The sequence below is a fragment of the Bombina bombina genome, chromosome 3 (assembly GCF_027579735.1).
Source record: "Bombina bombina isolate aBomBom1 chromosome 3, aBomBom1.pri, whole genome shotgun sequence".
NCBI classification, from domain to species: Eukaryota; Metazoa; Chordata; class Amphibia; order Anura; family Bombinatoridae; genus Bombina; species Bombina bombina.
In genome coordinates this window covers 43,361,220-43,379,613 of record NC_069501.1, presented here as the reverse complement: position 1 = coordinate 43,379,613, position 18,394 = coordinate 43,361,220, and the positions used below count along the sequence as shown (strand labels likewise).

The 18,394-nt window shown below is 39.2% G+C and overlaps 1 protein-coding gene across 1 annotated transcript in view; it reads left to right on the top strand.

The window, feature by feature from the left end:
• The window catches only part of NDC80 (NDC80 kinetochore complex component), a 44,740-nt gene that overhangs the window by 11,441 nt on the left and 14,905 nt on the right, over positions 1-18,394 (top strand). Inside the window, exons 3-5 of the mRNA XM_053705142.1 lie at positions 12,744-12,830; positions 13,481-13,604; positions 13,863-14,035. Coding sequence (XP_053561117.1) covers positions 12,744-12,830; positions 13,481-13,604; positions 13,863-14,035 — 384 coding nt within the window. The remainder of the gene's footprint in view (positions 1-12,743; positions 12,831-13,480; positions 13,605-13,862; positions 14,036-18,394) is intronic.

Sequence of the window (18,394 nt, the reverse complement as noted above, 5' to 3'; positions counted from 1 at the left end):
GGCCAACTTGTAGGTTTTTGTTTTAATATCTATACCTTGTATTCTTGAATTTTGGCGTATAGCAGAGGCGAGGGATTCTAAGGATAATATGAACAATAAGGGTGATGGGGCAGCCCTGTCGGGTACCATTTCTAACTTCGAATTGTTCAGATAGGATTCCATTTATTCTGATTTGTACCTTTGGGAAAGAGTATAGTGCTAAAATGCTTTGGATATATGAATGTGGGAAATTACATTTTTACCATCCTGTTATCCACTGACGTTTTCTCTGCATCAGTGGATAACAGGATGGTGGGGATGTTTTTTTGTTGTATATGGTGCAGTAAGTCTATAATTTTCGTGGTATTGTCTTTAGCTTCCCTCAGTGGGACAAAACCCACCTGATCTGTTGATATCAAATTTGGGAGATGTTTATTTAGTCTGTTTTCAAGGATCTTAGCATACATCTTTATTTCAGTGTTCAATAAAGAAATAGGGCGAAAATTTGCTGGGTGGTCCGGGGGCTTGCCTGGTTTGGGGATGACAGTTACTAAAGCTTGGGCCATTGTGTCTGGGAATTTCTCTCCTTCATTTATTGTGTGGAAAAGATCTAATAGTTGGGGGACTAGGAGTTAATTATATGTTTTATAATATGCATCCGATAACCCATCGGGTCCCGGTGCTTTGTTTGGTTTTAGGGATCTAATAGCTTGGTTGAGCTTTTCCTCGGTTATTGTGGACGTTAAAGTTTCCTTGTTTTCAGAGAGGTTAAACTTGGAAGGGTAATGTTGGCTAAATATTTGTTACATTTTTGGGCATGATTGTAAGGATTATGGAGGGGGTATAAATTATATACTTTATGATAATATCTTTAAAAACTTATGCTATCTGGAAGATGTCCTCTATTGTTGTACCATTTGTTTTTGTTTTTTTGGGTTGCACCGATACTTGTATCGGTATCAGTGCCGATACCAAGTATTTGCATGAGTACTTGTGCAAATGCACCGATACTTAAAATGATACCACCAATTCCTACTCATACGCCATCTTGTGGCATTTTTCAAACTGCATGTTCCCATTTCATTTTAAGCTGGAGTGGAGACTTTACTGAAAATTGTTCACTTCTGTTCTGCCAATACAAATTGCTGTTATTTGTATTATTGTACGTCAGAGCAGTGCTCCAAAAGCTGCTACTTTAAAGCTGGAAGCCTACCTGGGAGAGATCACTGTACCTCATTCAGACAAACCCCTGAAGTACTGGGCAGTTAATAAACTGAGATTTAATGGCCCAAAAATATCTTTCTGACCCATGCAGAAGTGTGAAAAGTGAAAGACTGTTCAGCTTAGCGTCAAACGTCCTTACTGATAGCAGAAACAGACTTACGGTATAGCTGAACATGCAGAGATGCTTCTGTTCCTTAATAAGAACTTGCCACTAACTTTTGAAAAATGATTCTAATTGCTAGATTGCCTGTTATATTGCTAGTTCTCATCTTGAGCAATTGTGCTCAAAACATACTGTACTCTGAGGAACATCCTTAGCCAGGGCTGGACTGGGAATAAAAAGTAGCCCTGGAAACATATGAAGACCAGCCCTATTTTCTGTTGAGTCAGTAGAATGCAAATGACCCATTTTTCTCAAAGGGAATTACTGGGATACTCCTTCCCCAATATTTTCAGAATTAAATTATATAGCTTTTTATTAAGTACAAATGTCAGATTGATGTTTATATAGGCACCCTACAACCCAATTGCATCCAGTAATCACCCCTTTAAATTGTAGCTTTCCAGCCCCAGCTGTTGCAGCTGTTATTTATTGTTGTTATTATTAATATATGTTATTGTAATATTTTTATTTATGAACCTGTTCTGTGAACTTTTGTGACAACAAGCACATAAAACATAATTTATGTAAGAACTTACCTGATAAATTCATTTCTTTCATATTAGCAAGAGTCCATGAGCTAGTGACGTATGGGATATACATTCCTACCAGGAGGGGCAAAGTTTCCCAAACCTCAAAATGCCTATAAATACACCCCTCACCACACCCACAATTCAGTTTAACGAATAGCCAAGAAGTGGGGTGATAAAAAAGTGCGAAAGCATATAAAATAAGGAATTGGAATAATTGTGCTTTATACAAAAAAATCATAACCACCACAAAAAAGGGCGGGCCTCATGGACTCTTGCTAATATGAAAGAAATGAATTTATCAGGTAAGTTCTTACATAAATTATGTTTTCTTTCATGTAATTAGCAAGAGTCCATGAGCCTAGTGACGTATGGGATAATGACTACCCAAGATGTGGATCTTTCCACGCAAGAGTCACTAGAGAGGGAGGGATAAAATAAAGACAGCCAATTCCTGCTGAAAATAATCCACACCCAAAATAAAGTTTAATGAAAAACATAAGCAGAAGATTCAAACTGAAACCGCTGCCTGAAGTACTTTTCTACCAAAAACTGCTTCAGAAGAAGAAAATACATCAAAATGGTAGAATTTAGTAAAAGTATGCAAAGAGGACCAAGTTGCTGCTTTGCAAATCTGATCAACCGAAGCTTCATTCCTAAACGCCCAGGAAGTAGAAACTGACCTAGTAGAATGAGCTGTAATCCTTTGAGGCGGAGTTTTACCCGACTCAACATAGGCAAGATGAATTAAAGATTTCAACCAAGATGCCAAAGAAATGGCAGAAGCTTTCTGGCCTTTCTAGAACCGGAAAAGATGACAAATAGACTAGAAGTCTTTCGGAAAGATTTAGTAGCTTCAACATAATATTTCAAAGCTCTAACAACATCCAAAGAATGCAACGATTTCTCCTTAGAATTCTTAGGATTAGGACATAATGAAGGAACCACAATTTCTCTACTAATGTTGTTGGAATTCACAACTTTAGGTAAAAATTCAAAAGAAGTTCGCAACACCGCCTTATCCTGATGAAAAATCAGAAAAGGAGACTCACAAGAAAGAGCAGATAATTCAGAAACTCTTCTGGCAGAAGAGATGGCCAAAAGGAACAAAACTTTCCAAGAAAGTAATTTAATGTCCAATGAATGCATAGGTTCAAATGGAGGAGCTTGAAGAGCCCCCAGAACCAAATTCAAACTCCAAGGAGGAGAAATTGACTTAATGACAGGTTTTATACGAACCAAAGCTTGTACAAAACAATGAATATCAGGAAGAATAGCAATCTTTCTGTGAAAAAGAACAGAAAGAGCAGAGATTTGTCCTTTCAAGGAACTTGCGGACAAACCCTTATCTAAACCATCCTGAAGAAACTGTAATATTCTCGGTATTCTAAAAGAATGCCAAGAAAAATGATGAGAAAGACACCAAGAAATATAAGTCTTCCAGACTCTATAATATATCTCTCTAGATACAGATTTACGAGCCTGTAACATAGTATTAATCACAGAGTCAGAGAAACCTCTTTGACCAAGAATCAAGCGTTCAATCTCCATACCTTTAAATTTAAGGATTTGAGATCCTGATGGAAAAAAGGACCTTGAGACAGAAGGTCTGGTCTTAACGGAAGAGTCCACGGTTGGCAAGAGGCCATCCGGACAAGATCCGCATACCAAAACCTGTGAGGCCATGCCGGAGCTACCAGCAGAACAAACGAGCATTCCTTCAGAATCTTGGAGATTACTCTTGGAAGAAGAACTAGAGGCGGAAAGATATAGGCAGGATGATACTTCCAAGAAAGTGATAATGCATCCACTGCCTCCGCCTGAGGATCCCGGGATCTGGACAGATACCTGGGAAGTCTGTTGTTTAGATGAGACGCCATCAGATCTATTTCTGGAAGTTCCCACATTTGAACAATTTGAAGAAATACCTCTGGGTGAAGAGACCATTCGCCCGGATGCAACGTTTGGCGACTGAGATAATCCGCTTCCCAATTGTCTATACCTGGGATATGAACCGCAGAGATTAGACAGGAGCTGGATTCCGCCCAAACCAAAATTCGAGATACTTCTTTCATAGCCAGAGGACTGTGAGTCCCACCTTGATGATTGATGTATGCCACAGTTGTGACATTGTCTGTCTGAAAACAAATGAACGATTCTCTCTTCAGAAGAGGCCAAAACTGAAGAGCTCTGAAAATTGCACGGAGTTCCAAAATATTGATCGGTAATCTCACCTCCTGAGATTCCCAAACTCCTTGTGCCGTCAGAGATCCCCACACAGCTCCCCAACCTGTGAGACTTGCATCTGTTGAAATTACAGTCCAGGTCGGAAGCACAAAAGAAGCCCCCTGAATTAAACGATGGTGATCTGTCCACCACATTAGAGAGTGTCGAACAATCGGTTTTAAAGATATTAATTGAGATATCTTTGTGTAATCCTTGCACCATTGATTCAGCATACAGAGCTGAAGAGGTCGCATGTGAAAACGAGCAAAGGGGATCGCGTCCGATGCAGCAGTCATAAGACCTAGAATTTCCATGCATAAGGCTACCGAAGGGAATGATTGTGACTGAAGGTTTCGACAAGCTGTAATCAATTTTAGACGTCTCTTGTCTGTTAAAGACAGAGTCATGGACACTGAATCTATCTGGAAACCCAGAAAGGTTACCCTTGTCTGAGGAATCAAAGAACTTTTTGGTAAATTGATCCTCCAACCATGATCTTGAAGAAACAACACAAGTCGATTCGTATGAGATTCTGCTAAATGTAAAGACTGAGCAAGTACCAAGATATCGTCCAAATAAGGAAATACCACAATACCCTGTTCTCTGATTACAGACAGAAGGGCACCGAGAACCTTTGAAAAAATTCTTGGAGCTGTAGCTAGGCCAAACGGTAGAGCCACAAACTGGTAATGCTTGTCCAGAAAAGAGAATCTCAGGAACTGATAGTGATCTGGATGAATCGGAATATGCAGATATGCATCCTGTAAATCTATTGTGGACATATAATTCCCTTGCTGAACAAAAGGCAAGATAGTCCTTACAGTTACTATCTTGAACGTTGGTATCCTTACATAATGATTCAATATTTTTAGATCCAGAACTGGTCTGAAGGAATTCTCCTTCTTTGGTACAATGAAGAGATTTGAATAAAACCCCATCCCCTGTTCCGGAACTGGAACTGGCATAATTACTCCAGCCAACTCTAGATCTGAAACACAATTCAGAAATGCTTGAGCTTTCACTGGATTTACTGGGACACGGGAAAGAAAAAATCTCTTTGCAGGAGGTCTCATCTTGAAACCAATTCTGTACCCTTCTGAAACAATGTTCTGAATCCAAAGATTGTGAACAGAATTGATCCAAATTTCTTTGAAAAACTAAACCTGCCCCCTACCAGCTGAGCTGGAATGAGGGCCGCACCTTCATGTGGACTTAGAAGCAGGCTTTGCCTTTCTAGCAGGCTTGGATTTATTCCAGACTGGAGATGGTTTCCAAACTGAAACTGCTCCTGAGGACGAAGGATCAGGCTTTTGTTCTTTGTTGAAACGAAAGGAACGAAAACGATTATTAGCCCTGTTTTTACCTTTAGATTTTTTATCCTGTGGTAAAAAAGTTCCTTTCCCACCAGTAACAGTTGAGATAATAGAATCCAACTGAGAACCAAATAATTTGTTACCTTGGAAAGAAATGGAAAGTAGAGTTGATTTAGAAGCCATATCAGCATTCCAAGTCTTAAGCCATAAAGCTCTTCTAGCTAAAATAGCTAGAGACATAAACCTGACATCAACTCTGATAATATCAAAAATGGCATCACAAATAAAATTATTAGCATGCTGAAGAAGAATAATAATATCATGAGAATCATGATTTGCTACTTGTTGCGCTAAAGTTTCCAACCAAAAAGTTGAAGCTGCAGCAACATCAGCTAATGATATAGCAGGCCTAAGAAGATTACCTGAACACAGATAAGCTTTTCTTTGAAAGGATTCAATTTTCCTATCTAAAGGATCTTTAAACGAAGTACCATCTGACGTAGGAATGGTAGTACGTTTAGCAAGGGTAGAAATAGCCCCATCAACTTTAGGGATTTTGTCCCAAAATTCTAACCTGTCAGACGGTACAGGATATAATTGCTTAAAACGTTTAGAAGGAGTAAATGAATTACCCAATTTATCCCATTCTTTGGAAATTACTGCAGAAATAGCATTTAGGAACAGGAAAAACTTCTAGAATAACCACAGGAGATTTAAATACCTTATCTAAACGTTTAGAATTAGTATCAAGAGGACCAGAATCCTCTATTTCTAAAGCAATTAATACTTCTTTAAGTAAAGAACGAATAAATTCCATTTTAAATAAATATGAGGATTTATCAGCATCAATCTCTGAAACAGAATCCTCTGAACCAGAAGAGTCATCAGAATCAGAATGATGATGTTCATTTAAAAATTCATCTGTAGGGAGAGAAGTTTTAAAAGATTTTTTACGTTTACTAGAAGGAGAAATAACAGACATAGCCTTCTTGATGGATTCAGAAACAAAATCTCTTATGTTAAGGAACTGCAACAGACAATGGTACATTACTAAAGGAAATATTATCTGCATTAACAAGTTTGTCATGACAATTAATACAAACAACAGCCGGAGGAATAGCTACCAAAAGTTTACAGCAGATACACTTAGCTTTGGTAGATCCAGCACTAGACAGCGATTTTCCTGTAGTATCTTCTGACTCAGATGCAACGTGAGACATCTTGCAATATGTAAGAGAAAAAACAACATATAAAGCAAAATAGATCAAATTCCTTATATGACAGTTTCAGGAATGGGAAAAAATGCCAAAGAACAAGCTTCTAGCAACCAGAAGCAATGAAAAATGAGGCTTAAATAATGTGGAGACCAAAGCGACGCCCATATTTTTTAGCGCCAAATCCACATTATTTGGCGCCAAAATGACGCCACATCCGGAACGCCGACATTTTTGGCGCAAAATAACGTCAAAAAATGACGCAACTTCCGGCGACACGTATGACGACGGAAACGGAAAAGAATTTTTGCGCCAAAAAATTCCGCGCCAAGAATGACGCAATAAAAAGAAGCATTTGCAGCCCCCGCGAGCCTAACAGCCCACAGGGAAAAAAGAGTCAAATTTTTGAAGGTAAGAAAAAATGAATAATTCAAATGCATAATCCCAAATATGAAACTGACTGTCTGAAAAATAAGGAAAGTTGAACATTCAAGGCAAATAAATGTTTGAATACATATATTTAGAACTTTATAAACAAAGTGCCCAACCATAGCTTAGAGTGTCACAGAAAATAAGATTTACTTACCCCAGGACACTCATCTACATGTTTGTAGAAAGCCAAACCAGTACTGAAACGAGAATCAGCAGAGGTAATGGTATATATAAGAGTATATCGTCGATCTGAAAAGGGAGGTAAGAGATGAATCTCTACGACCGATAACAGAGAACCTATGAAATAGACCCCGTAGAAGGAGATCACTGCATTCAAATAGGCAATACTCTCCTCACATCCCTCTGACATTCACTGCACGCTGAGAGGAAAACCGGGCTCCAACTTGCTGCGGAGCGCATATCAACGTAGAATCTAGCACAAACTTACTTCACCACCTCCATCGGAGGCAAAGTTTGTAAAACTGAATTGTGGGTGTGGTGAGGGGTGTATTTATAGGCATTTTGAGGTTTGGGAAACTTTGCCCCTCCTGGTAGGAATGTATATCCCATACGTCACTAGCTCATGGACTCTTGCTAATTACATGAAAGAAAACTGTTTTATTATTTCAAAATGTCTTTTGAGTTACAGTTCATAATTATAAAGAAGCGATATTAAATAATTAGTCTGTATTGTGCTTGGTAAACTGTCATGACATTAAAAAAAGGTATTGGTATCGGTACTCGGTCTTAAAACAAGTGGTATCGGTGCAACCTTATTTTTTTTTAATAGAGTAATTGTATGTTTTGGTTCTTTTCGTTTTAAGGGCTCTGGCTAGAAGTTTACCTGGTTTGTTAGCATCTTTATATTTTTGCTGGAGAAAAAAGGCAGATCTCTGTGCTTTAAAGTGTAAATATGTGTTTAACTTTTCTCTGTAGAAAGACAGTTTAGTATATTTTTGTCCTGCGGATTGAGTTTGCGAAGGAAATCTAGTTGTGAGATTTCATTGGTAATATGAATATATTTCTCTCTGTCTATTTTAGCTGCTTTCGCCTTTATCAATTCTCCTCTGACATAACATTTATGTGCCTCCCAAATGACTCCTGGAGTGGAGTCTGGGGTATTATTAAAAGTAAAATATTCCAAAATAGAGTGTTCCATGCTTTCTTTGATATGTGGTGTATTTTGAAGTGAGTTGTCTAGCCTCCATTGAAACATTCGGAGTGGAGCAGAGGGCCATGATATTCTACATTGTACCATAGAGTGGTCTGACCACGAAGTGTGGGAAATTTTGGAGTCTGTTACTTGGGCTAGGGTAAGGTGATCTACTAGAATGTAATCAATCCTGGATTGAGAAAAAGGTATAATCCTTCCGATCAGGGAATCTATATCTCCACGGATCATGGAGGCCTAGGGTTTTAAACCAGGACCAAAGAGACTTTATGGTTATTTTTGCTACTCGAATAGCATTGTTAGCACTATCTAGATTTGGATCAAAAGGTAGGTTAAGTTCACCATGGACAATTAGTTGTCCCGTAAGGATATCTTGTATAAGAGGGAGGATGGATGCTTGGGTTTTGTTGGGTATGTATATATTCACAATTGCAACTGGTTTTCCATATAGAAGGCCTGTAATTCCTAAAAACCTCCCCTCTTTATCTGCATTTAGTTTGTGGAATGTAAAAGGGAGAGATTTATGGATTCATATACTGATGCCATTGATTTTCTTAGATGGTGCGTGCTATGAATGTGGTGGGTGATATTGGTTGAGAAGTATTTAGGTATGAAATCCATTTTACAGTGTGTTTCTTGCAGGCATATAACTTCGCCCCCCTTTCTGTGCATATCATCTAGTGCCATAGACCTTTTTTGTGGGCTATTAAAGCCTTTTACATTTTGGAACACAAAGTTAATAGAAGTTCCTGGTTTTTAAATTGATCTTGTGGTATAGATGTGAGTGCTGGTTGATGTGTGCTGTGAAGAGATTGCCTTTTAAGGTAGTAATGTTTGGTATGGTTATTATAAATGTTATTATAAATGTACAAAAAAATTTGCCTTGCAACTAAGAAAAGGAAAACGATAACGGGGTGAAAAATAAACTTACAAACTAGCCAGATTTCATCCTGGCCTAAAGACAATGAAATATTAGGCAATACAATAATTCAATAACATGGTGCGCCATATTAAAAACGAAGTGAGAGGGAAGATACACACAGAAGGATAGTTTACTTCATATGGAGTAGCAGCTTCTATCAGTCCACTGCAGCAAGTTGCCCAGGTGTTTCTGGGTGTTTAGATCTTTTTCGTTGGATTGTGGACCATTCAGGTCTTTGCGGGAGTGATGGTGTCTTCTTCAGATCCTTAGATGAGGGGGGTGAGTTCTGAGCTGTTAGGCCTTCAGGTGCCGTTTTCTGCAGCAGTCAATTATATCTGATGGTGATGTGCAAACAGCACATCTACTTTTGTGTACATCTGTCAATTGGAATGGAAAGTTCCACCGGTAATTAATACCAAGATTTCTTAGATGTCTACTGAGGCGTAAAGAACTGCAACCCCTAACTAGAATGCCAGCTGATAAATCTGCAAATAGTTGTGGATTGGGTCCTTCGAATTGCAAATGTGATTTGGTTCTTGCAGCCTTCATCATCTCTTCTTTTAGCTGATAGTTTATGACCTTGACAATGTCGTCTCTGGGAGGTGCGTCTTCTACAGGTCGTGGTCTCAAGGCTCTATGAGCCCTATCCATCTCTACTTTATCAGTTGATGGGGTATTTCTGAGATGTGCGAATAAGGATTGCCGATAATTGTGTAAATTTTTAGTGTCTATGGCCTCATTCTGATGTTATTATGTCTGTGTCTGTTTTTCAGATCTTCAATTTGTCTTCTAAATGTTGCAGGGTCTGGCCATTTTGTTCCACATGATGGTGTAGATCTGTGAAAGCATATTTAAAGGTTATATTTTCATCTTCTAGTCTTTCCACCCTGTGGCTCATGTCGGTAATCTCCTTTTTTCTATCTATCTTCTCTTTAACCCCTGGAGTGCCAACGACGGCTTTGAGCCGTCGCAGAGTTTCCCACTCAGGTGCTAAAGACGACTCGGAGCCATCGCTAGCAATCTCCCACCTTGAGTGAAATCTCCTACCCCGGCTATCGGGCCTGTATAGTGACAGGCATCGCCGGGGCTTCACGTTTGCGTGATGACGTCACCGCGCATCTTTATTGAAAAATGACAAGAATAGGGAAAGGGGGAATGCTGCTTAGAAGCCTGTATCTCAGGCATCTAAGCACTACAAACCCCCAAGACCATTGGAAAGGTAATCACCTAACCTTTCCAACAGTGTATGTCTTGGGGATCTGGGAAAAAAAAAAAAAGTTACAAAAAAATATATTTTTAAAAAAAAACTTAAATCAGGTAGATATAAGAGCTCTTTGTGAACACAGTTCATGGAACTGGGATCATCCGAATCTGAGGAGGAAGATGGTGGTCTAGATGAGGTTGGTGTCAGTGCAGGCATGGTAGCAATTTGCTGGTCGACCTTCTTCCCCTTTTTTTTTTTTTTTTTTTTTTTAAAGAATTAACTGAAGGATCTGGAGTGTTTTTTGCTTTAGATTGTTTCTCTTCCACGGAGCCTTTTTTTGGCAAACATAATTTTTTAGAGGTACTTCTTGTGTATGTTGTATTCCTATTATAAAGGCAGCAGCTTTGATGTTTAATTGTATCCGATTATATGCTTGCTTATTCATTCACATGGTATAGTCAATTGAAAAGAAAGACTTGCTTATAGTTCCACTGTACCGGTGTTTGAAGCAGTAGATACAGGCTTGTGTTATAGAGATATAGGCCAAAATATAACTTGCATCGTTATCTGACGTTAGTTATAGCTCATTGCTGAGTATAGGCCGGTAACTGATGCTCTTTATAAGCGTGGCAATATGGTTATAAGTTGTAGGCCATAGATTGATATGCCGCTTTATCTGCAGTGTAAAGCGTTCACCTTGTGAAGCCTGTGTCTTGTAGTTTAGCAGTTCGGTGTAGTCACTGCATAGTAAGTACTCGTATTTAGGCTGCAGGCCTTCCCGGTCATGTGATCTCAGACTCTGCTATGCGATTTCACCTCTTCACTTCGTTTGCGCTAAAGCGGTCATGCCGCGAGATATCGGAGGTCTCTCTCAGATCAGCATCACCTTCTCTTCTCTGTGGTATGTTTTCCCCCTAGTTTAGTTGCCAGTCGCTAGCCGAAAAAGCGCTTTTTTAGGTCAGGGCATCGGAGCTCGGCCATCTTAATCGGATGCCGGCTCCGCATCCCCCCCCCCTCCCTTACAAGTTGAACGTAAACGCGATCACTTGAGCACTATTTATGTCGCTGGTTAGCCCGTCCATAGAGCTCTGGTTAACTGTTTTGCGAAGCAAAAAAGAGTCTCAAAACACATCAGACATACTTTATACAATATAGTTACACTCATAATAACACTGTTACAGAAGCATTAGTTATTTTGTTGTAAGGAGCTTATTTCCCAGCAGCAATGCCTGAACCAGCAAGCCAGCGCCTAAGAAGGGCTCCAAGAAAACCGTAACAAGTATCATTTCATAAAGAGTTAACTTTTTTTTTTCAGCTTTTAGAAACTATTGTCTAATCACCTCTGGAGCCAGACTGCTAATTGATAAGATGAACTTGTAAACTTGTTATCTTAAGTACTGTAATCCTATTGTGGCCTGTCAAAGGACAGTGCTCTCTATCTAAATGTGTGATGGGGGATTTTGTGCTTCCTCCCCCTGGGAGTGCCCTGTGTGCATGTAACCTTAATAAAAAGCAGGCTGGGCATCCCAGTCCTGAGTTCTTGTTTGACCCTCAATCGCAGCGTTGACTCGTTTTTGTGGGCAGAAGGGTATCCTAGCTGTACTGCAGCTAAGGGAGATTATTCTATATTTGCGAGACTCATATAGAATACTATGGAAAGCAGCTTCTCCCCTCTTTAGCAATAGGGATCCAGGCTACTAAGCGGTCCATCTCTCAGCGAGACTAAGGGTAACCGTAACAAACACGAAGAAAAATTATTAGAAAAAAATATTGCACAAAAAAGTTATAAAGGTTTAAAGATATAAAATCTCAGGTGTTGGCAGGCGAAGGGATTTAACAAGTCTAAAGATGTATGTGTATGAGAGAGAGTGCCGCCATAAAAACATAGTAGATTAAAGGGACCTGAACCCCAAATTTTTTATTTAATGATTCATATTGAACATACCATTTTAAACAATTTACTTCTTTTATCTAATTAAATTCATTCACATGGTATAGTCAATTGAAAAGTTTCTTAAATTTGTGTGCTCTGTGTACACCATGAAAGTTCAATTCTCACTCTAGTGTCCCTTTAAATAAACATTTCGAAAGTAAAGTTCAATTCTTCTTCTTTTTTCAGAGTTCCTGGAAGAGATGTTTTAGAGCGAAGTGTCTGTTGGTTTTCATCAAAAGTAAAATAATTATTTAGCTGTAGGCAAAATATGGATACGTTTTGTTTTACTATAACTGTAATTTTATGTTGCGGAGCAAGACTAAGGCAATGGTTTTCTTTTAAGACTTGTTTAAAAAAACTAAATTTTATCCCCATGTTACTTTGGTTTAAAAAGAAAAGTAAATATAATTTTTTGTTTCTTATTCTCCACCTTAGGAAAGACCGTCAGGGTTTTGGTAAACTAAGTATGACCAAGCCTGTTTCTGGAACAAGTGAACGAAAGACCAGCTTCTTTGGGAAAAGGTATTGCCTTTTATAGTTCACACACAATGTTTTTCTGCGTAACCTTGCGCTTTGCTTCTAATTCGTATCCCTACCAGAGCTAATACATCATAAGGATGTTAGACTATTCCAGTCCTTTTCTTATCTTGTGGGGTTCGGTGTCTTGCATTGGAGGGTGTACAAACTTTTTCATGATTTTGAACTGCAAGCAGCAATGTGGGCTAGTTAATATTGCAATAGTAAACTTTGTAAATTGGTAGTAACCGCTAGAAAAGAACTCCTTAGAATTAGTAAAGAATGGTTGAGTATAAGCACCAGTTAGCGATGTTAGGTTTGGAATGTACACCTGCCTTTTGGTTTTAAGCCTGTGGTAATGCAGAAGCAGGGGTTCGTTCTGATGGTATGGGCATAGTTCATTTGTTCTCCTAGTAATCCTGACCTGGGAGATATGACTATTAATATCTTTTTAAACAAGACCCTATTCTAAAGCAGGAGCAGACACTCCTGAGACATCTCAGATCTAATGAGGAATATGATTTTGAGGTTAATGCTACATTCTCCTGGATTTATTTAGTTTCACTTTAAAATGGAACAAATAGATTTGTTAAACATTTAGCAGTAAATATGTGTTTAGCAAGCTATCTTTGTATTAACTGCGTATTGTACATCAGAGCAAGCAATGGGACGTCTCGGAACAGTCTGTATGGCACATTTGGTGCTGCTGAGAAGATAAAGGACCCTAGACCGGTGCACGACAAAGCCTTCATCCAGCAGTGCATCCGACAACTTTGTGAGGTCAGTCTTGTAGCCACTATCTTCTGTTTCCCTGTATATTGTATTTTGAACTACATTTGAGTCATCACATGAATACAGTATTACACTCGCAGAGCAGATCTCTTCCCTTTGTGTAGTTAGTGGTTAATGAGGCTTCTGTGCATGAATATTAAATGTAGACCTTACTCTACTCTTCTGGCCTTTTAAGCTTTCATGAAAGATTATTTCTACTTTATTAATTCCACTGAGGTTTATTTTTTCTTTTCCTTTCTTCACAAGTTTCTTAATGAAAATGGCTATTCTCCAGCTGTCACTGTGAAATCTTTACAAGGTCCCTCAACAAAAGACTTTCTGAAGATCTTTACGTTTTTGATCAGCTTCATATGTCCAGATTATGAAATTCCAGATTCTAAGTTTGAAGAGGAGATCCCAAGGATGTTTAAAGAACTTGGGTAAGCTAAATATGCCTCAAATGGAGTTTATCTCCATGTTTTAAACTGCTTGTCTTACAACCTGGGACCTCATACACAGCAGTGGTTTGTAGTTTACAGATAGATAAAAGTAAATTCAGCTCCATTCATAAGCATAGATTCATTTGATTTACCTATGTGACTGATGGAACTCACAGAATCCCAGTATATAGCACCATATCACCTCTGCACCAGATTATTCTAACTAGGCTGAGATAATGTGTTTTTAATATGGTTTGAATGGCAATTGTGTGTATTTTCTATTAATGCGTTTAATAAAAGCTATGTTTTACTTTAGTGATAATATGTAATTTAGCTATATTCTTTAATAAAAAGTTGTACACAACTTTCTTTTGTCAAGCTCTTTTAGACTTCATTATCTAAGTAAAACTTTCTAGTTAAAGGGACACTGAACCCAAACTTTTTCTTTCGTGATTCAGATAGAGCATGAGATTTTAAGCAACTTTCTAATTTACTCATATTATCAAATTTTCTTAATTCTCTTTCTTTATTTGAAGAATGTAAGTTTCGATGCCAGCCCATTTTTGATGAACAGCCTGGGTTGTTCTTGCTTGATTGGTGGATAAATTCATCCACCAATAAAAAAAGTGCTGTCCAGAGTTCTGAACCAAAAAAGGCTTAGATGCATTCTTCTTCAAATAAAGATAGCAAGAGAATGATGGAAAATTGATAATAGGAGTAAATTAGAAAGTTTCTTAAAATTGCATGCTCTGAAAAATTGCATGCTCTGTCTTCCGGAGGAGGAGCTTAACGCACGTTGGAAAGTGTTGGCTCAGAGAGCTCCAGTCCCTAAGCTACTGGCGGAGTTTCCCGCGCCTCACCCCAGGTACCTGGGGCAGCTACCTGGACAGCTGGCCACATCGCTACCGGAACCAAGGCAGTGGAAAATCCATCCCACTGCGACAGTTAGAAAAGACTTATACCTGCTATACACTAACGCTTAATACAGGGCTCCTTCCCTATGCAATATTTTTTACACCTCTCCCTCCTCTCCCACCGGTGCTGCGAGAGAGGAGGTATGAGCAACATTTCTTTCCAGCGATACTCTGTGAGAGACGCTACCAACATTTACTCTGAATAACACCCTCTAAAGTGCAAGGGGGGAGGAAAGAGGACTTCAGATAACATCGGCCGGTATTTCCTGGCGACTCGTTAAAAACGCTTACAGAAGGCTCCCAAGTGACCACCTGTGAAAATAAGTAGAGGGCTGATACATGCAAACACTGCCGAAAGCTGCAGCCAAGTAGAAAGTGGATGTCGAGAAGGCCCGGAGCCTTGAACTTACAGTTTGATCTGCCGAGGACATCACTCGAGGTCGGAGGCTTCCTGTGTGGGAGACGTAGCGGCCCTTTCGAGTTGTGACTCGCGTCACTTGGAGTAAAGCGGGTGGAGTCGACTTGGTGCCGCTGCTCGAGGGAACTACCCGGCTTGTCTCTCTGCTCTGTTTACCCGGAGCCACACTCTGTCTCCCCCTCCTCCTCTCCCACCGGTGCTGCGTGAGAGGAGGTTGGGGGTCTGTTTTTGCAGCAGACCATATACGAGTGATTAATGCTCCAGGCTGGGCTCCTCTCTTTGTGTCTCCCCTCGAAGGGGGAGAAAGCTCCTTGACCAGTTCCAAGTGCCTGGTTCGCTTGTTGCTGGGAGCTGATCCTACGGAAAGAAGTACCGGTGCAGTCTCTCATGTGCACAGATCCTGAGGGATAGAGATGCTGGGGAAGGTTGTTTCTTCCCTCCTGAACAGAACTGGGCCCGCTGGAAGGTATTGTAACTAGCTTAGCAAGTATATGTATTCAGAGGCCCCATCATAGGAAAACTTGCAAGGTGGCTCTACATAAGACACTCTCTGAAAAGGGAAGTAAAGAATGTCTGGCCTTGCTACAATATAACATCTTAAGCAAGGAGTGAAAGACACCTTGATAATGCAATATTTTGTTCTTTTTTCTATGTTTGAACTAATTTCACTCAAATATAAATTACTAGCCAGTAATGAATAGATTCTAGCCCAAACAATGCAATATATATAATGGAATCTGCTTTGTTTTTTGTTGTTTCTTTGATGCCTTTCTTTTGTTGGATGCAGGTATAGCACAAACTGATGATTATAAAGAGATAAAACTTGTCTCATAAGGGATTGCAACATATTGTAACGAATTGCATTTGTTGTGAATTGGTGTTACACAACTCTTAGAGGCTAAAGTACTACGTAATCTAGGAAGGTTATAGAGAAATTGTCGTTTTATATAGCTCTGAAACTAGTTTCTTAAAAGAGAATTTATTGTTCTTCACATTCTGTGGGTCTTGATGTAAACTAAATTACATTTTGTCGTTGAAGGGTTAAAAACATCAGCTAAACATATGCTTATGTTCTGTGTCAACTAAAGCCTGACATAGCTTGCTGGTAAAGTTGTATTAATTTAGACAAGGGGTGCAATAAGACAAGAAGGGCCTAAGGAGTAAGACATAAAGAGGCAGAGACACAGTTTTCAGAACTTTGACTGAACGCTTAATTAGGTGAAATAACTTTTGCATCTTCTTTTCTTACACTATATTTATATATAGCTATATGTCCTAAGGTATATTTTCCCTTTTATATATAACATCAGAGCTGTATTTAAACCAGATTAACTAGGGTTTGTTTGCTGGTGCTACCAATAATGCCTTCTTGTATTCTAAGGCGCAGATACTGAAACAGGGCGACTTTCAAAAAACAGATTTACTACCCCTAGGCCTGGTTAATCGACCTGATATAGTCTCGTGATTACATTATCCTCTGGATCTCGCATCCGTGGTTGGACTTCTTCACTTAAACTAAGTATCACCGGGTTTTTCTTTTTTTCCACTTCCCCTCTCCCCCCTAGGTGTGGGGTCTTCCCCCCCCCCCCCTTTTTTTTTTCCCTCCTCACTTTATTGTCACTTACACATCCCCATCCTCACTTGTCTATTTGCGAACGTTTTTTGCTCTTAAATACACAATCACTTTTAGTTCTGCACCAATCTCGCGTATCTTTGTCGCAATCACTCTCCCTTCTTACGTAATTTTTCATCTATTAGCACATGGATAAATTCCTTCACGTTCCACCTAAGATCCTTTCTCCAGCCATGGCAGCGAGGCAGAGAGACAGAAAAATGAAAGGAAACCAAGAGACAGTCACGGATACACAAGCAGCTTTATTGAATATGCCAGGGGTACAAGAACCTATCAATATTCATAGTCTTGTTGCTAACATATCTGATGCGCTCTCTCCTAAGTTTGAGGCTCTTAAAGCTGAAATCAAACAAGACCTCTGTTCTCTAACGCAGGAAGTCCGCCAATTCTCCAACAGGTTGCAGGAAGCCGAGCAGAGAGTCTCGGACCTGGAAGACCTAACAATAGCGCATAGCTCTAATCTTGAAGTTGTGAATACTAATTTACAAAAAATACAAAATAAGCTAGAGGACCTAGAAAATCGCGCTAGGAGAAATAATATAAGAATAATAGGTCTTCCAGAAGAACAGCAATATGATAATCTTGTTAATTTTGCTTCAGAAATGTTGCCTAAAATCTTAAAATTGCCATCTACTTTATATCCTATTCCAGTGGAGAGAGCGCACAGGATAGGCTCATTTCGTAAAGAGACTAAAGCTAGAACCAAGCCTAGGCTGGTTATAGCTAAACTGCTAAACTTCCAAGACAAGCTCACTTTACTTCAGTATTTTCGTAAGCAACAGCCAGTTAAAGTTTGGAGGTATTACAATCCTTATGTTTCAGGACTTCTCTGCTGAAACTGCAGCCAAAAGAAGGGAGCTTGCTCCTATCTGTACCAGGCTCATACAAAAAGGATATCAGGCAACCATAATATTCCCTCATAAACTAAAGGTTAAAATCAATGATACCGTACATTTCTTTGAAGAAGCCCATCTAGCTGAGAGCTTCTATAAAACACTGGACTCCCCGGCTTGATAATAATTGAATTTAATATTTAGGCCCTAGATATGGTAAAAAATGTGGGTTTTGTTTATTTTTCTTTTTACGTTTAGGTTAGATAGGTGTTTGTTTAGACATAAATTTCAGTGCTTAACTTCCCCCGGTGCGGAAGGGGCTTTTTTTTTTTTTTTTTTCTCCCGCCCCTTCTCTCCTGCTCTTTATCTCTTTACACATAGATGAAATTTTACACATAGATGAATACACGCAGTAATAAATGTAAAATAGTATCATGGAATGTAGGTGGCATAACCACTCCTATTAAGAGAAAGCCAATTCTCACTCGGCTCCGAAAAATTCAGACAGATATTGGTTTTATTCAAGAAACTCACCTATCGGTAGAAGAATCTTTAAAACTT